At 41.8% G+C, this 2,946-nt stretch overlaps 1 protein-coding gene across 1 annotated transcript in view; it reads right to left on the reverse strand.

Moving 5' to 3' along the window:
- Nucleotides 1–2,150, reverse strand: part of KCNB2 (potassium voltage-gated channel, Shab-related subfamily, member 2) — a 43,302-nt gene extending 41,152 nt beyond the window's left edge. The window contains exon 1 of the mRNA XM_010282879.1: nt 1,989–2,150. Coding sequence (XP_010281181.1) covers nt 1,989–2,150 — 162 coding nt within the window. The remainder of the gene's footprint in view (nt 1–1,988) is intronic.
- Between the last annotated feature and the right edge of the window lie 796 nt (nt 2,151–2,946).

Genomic DNA, 2,946 nt, shown 5'->3' on the forward strand with positions numbered 1-2,946 from the left:
GTCGTTGTTCAGTTTTGGGCCCCTCACTACAAGAAGGATGCTGAGGTGCTGGAGCGTGTCCAGAGAAGGGCAACGAAGCTGGTGAGGGGTCTGGAGCACAAGTCTTATGGGGAGCAGCTGAGGGAACTGGGGTTGTTTAGTCCGGAGAAGAGGAGGCTGAGGGGAGACCTTATTGCTCTCTACAACTTCCTGAAAGGGGGTTGTGGCGAGGTGGATGTTGGTCTCTTCTCCCAAGTAACTAGCGATAGGACGAGAGGAAAAGGCCTCAAGTTGCACCAGGGGAGGTTTAGACTAGTTATTAGGAAAAATTTCTTCACTGAGCGAGTGGTCAGGTATTGGAACAGGCTGCCCAGGGAGGTGGTGGAGTCGCCATCTCTGGAAGTGTTCAAAAAACATGTGGATGTGGCACTTTGGGACATGGTTTAGTGGGCATGGTGGTGTTTGGGTTGATGGTTGGACTTGATGATCTTGAAGGCCTTTTCCAACCTTAATGGTTCTGTGATTCTGTGTGAAATACTTTTCAATTATAGCAGTTCTTAGCTGCTGAAAAAAGGTTATACCAAGCCATCAGGACAAGAGGAAACTACTGCAAGTTGCACCTGGGGAGGTTTAGATTGGATATTAGGAAAAATTTCTTCACCAAAAGGGTTGTCAAGCATTGGAACAAGCTGCCCAGGGAGGTGGTGGAGTCACCATCCCTGAAGGTCTTTAAAAGATGTGTAAATGTGGTGCTTAGGGACATGGGTTTAGTGGTGGACTTGGCAGTGCTAGGTTAAGAGTTGGATTTGATGACCTTAAAGGTTTTTTCCAACCTAAACAATTCTATGATTCTATGATTCTATCCTCCCCCCAGCCCAGAGCTACTGGTAGAATTCCTCCCAAAACCCCAGCTTCTGCACAGCTGTCCAACAGTGTGCCCATGGGCTGGGAGCTTGGGACTGCACTTTCAGCAGAAGATCATAATCTTGTGCTTTGGCCCTCTTTGCTGTGAGGGCATGCAAGGTGATCTTTGGCATTATCCAGTGAGGACTTAGAAACTGATTCTATTATTACTGATAGAGAAATGACAGTGAGTGCAGGTAAGATTTATTGCAGGTCATTAATTCACTTATATATGACTGTGTAGAAAGGTACTCAACATTTTTTAGGAAAAGACCAGTATTTCACCATTTGGGAAGATCTATGGCATTACACGGCATGTCTGAAGACTAGACAGATGAAATCTAAAGTGATGAATATTTCCCAACAAGAATTTATCACCTTAAGCAACAGTTACTGAAGAATGAATGAGGAAAGAGAGAAAATTATACTGATTGATGAAGCAACTTATTTGGAGGAACTTGTGATTCCTCAGAGGTGAAATCAGTCAAATGACAGGGATTCTGCAAAATCTTTATTCCAAGTGCTTGCTCCCACCAAATTGTGATAAAAATCTGATAGCTAAAATCTTTACAGGATGGTTTTAATGGAAGAACAGCCTCTCTTCTGATGATCTCACATTTTAAATTCAAGTTAAACGGTATACAAGACAGAAAATAATTTTTCCCCAGACTTCAATAAGCTTGCATTATACTTTCAGGATGCAAAAGACGAGAGTCTAGTTGTGGCAGATAAGATTGTGGCAGATTTAAATCCACTCTGACTAACTTTAACCAGGTCTAGCAAACTTTTCAGTCCAAGGCTTTCCAAAAAGTATCAGCAGAACTGAGGGGAAACAAAAGATGTAGAAATACTTCATGAGCATCACTTTTAAGTATTTTGTTTCTTGCCTAAGATGCTGGAAAAATGCGGAAACCAGTTACATGTGGCAAAAGAACAAACTATGGACTTGCTGGAAAATAATTATTTCTGATGATAAAATGTCTTATATTGCCCCTTTTGTAATTCTAGTACATACATGCTTTCTTCTGCAGTAGCCAGTTCCTTGCTTTGATTAATGTCAGCAAAACTGAGCTGCCAAGAACTTTTCCTCAGATAGCTGAACTTACCATTTCAGAGTGGTATTCATCTTGGCACATTCCACTCTGGCTTTTTTGCAGAGGACCAGTAGGACCAACAAGCCACAGGAACACCACGGAGCATCTGTGGCCATGTTGCCTGGGCACGTTTTTGGCCAGCGCAGCCTGCTCTGGAGGCCATACTGGCTCCATCTCGGCTCACTCCTGGTCCCTTCACCCACCACTGGAGTCTCCCCAAGAAATTCCCCAAGCAACCCCTCTAGCACCAGCTGCTGGGAAACCAAACATATTTAGGCAATCTATTTTATTACCAGAGATTATGATTAATTTAAAAGCACAGGGGTGAAACGCAATTAGTATTAGTGGTGCCATTACAGTGAAATTCTTCTGGAGAGGGAACAGTAGGAGAGACACAAATTTTTGTCTGATGTTTTCCAGCTGCCAAGACTATTTCTGGATAAAAATAAGAGATTCATGCTAAGCATTTTTGTCACATTATTTGAAGGGAATTGTCACAGCTTGGCATTAGTTCTGCGGTATAATTCACAATGTTTAACATCATAAATATGTAACGTCCTCTTGGAAAATAGATCCATAGCAAGGGCAGGCAGAGGGAGGTCTGTGTGCTGCTTTGTTATATGTCCAGCATTACTTAGTACATTTGGTAACTACTGAAACCCTTAAGGTTTAAATCTGCTCTTTCTCTTATAAAATACTGTGAGATTAGGAGGGCTGCATGAATCAGGTGCCAACATTAAAAAAATAACACCCATTGTGAAACATCCCATGAGGGTCAAGTGAAAGATGACGGTATTGCCACAAATCCTCATAGACCTTAAGTATATGTTTATCTGGTTAATATGATTTCTAAAAATCAAGGTAAAGTTGTTTCTCTATACCTTAGTAACTGCTCCACAAGAGAATAATGGATTAGTTAACATGAACAAAAACACCTAGTTTGCAGGGACAAAATTAGAAAGGCAAAAGC

This window comes from Phaethon lepturus, unplaced genomic scaffold, assembly GCF_000687285.1.
Source record: "Phaethon lepturus isolate BGI_N335 unplaced genomic scaffold, ASM68728v1 scaffold17092, whole genome shotgun sequence".
NCBI lineage: Eukaryota > Metazoa > Chordata > Aves > Phaethontiformes > Phaethontidae > Phaethon > Phaethon lepturus.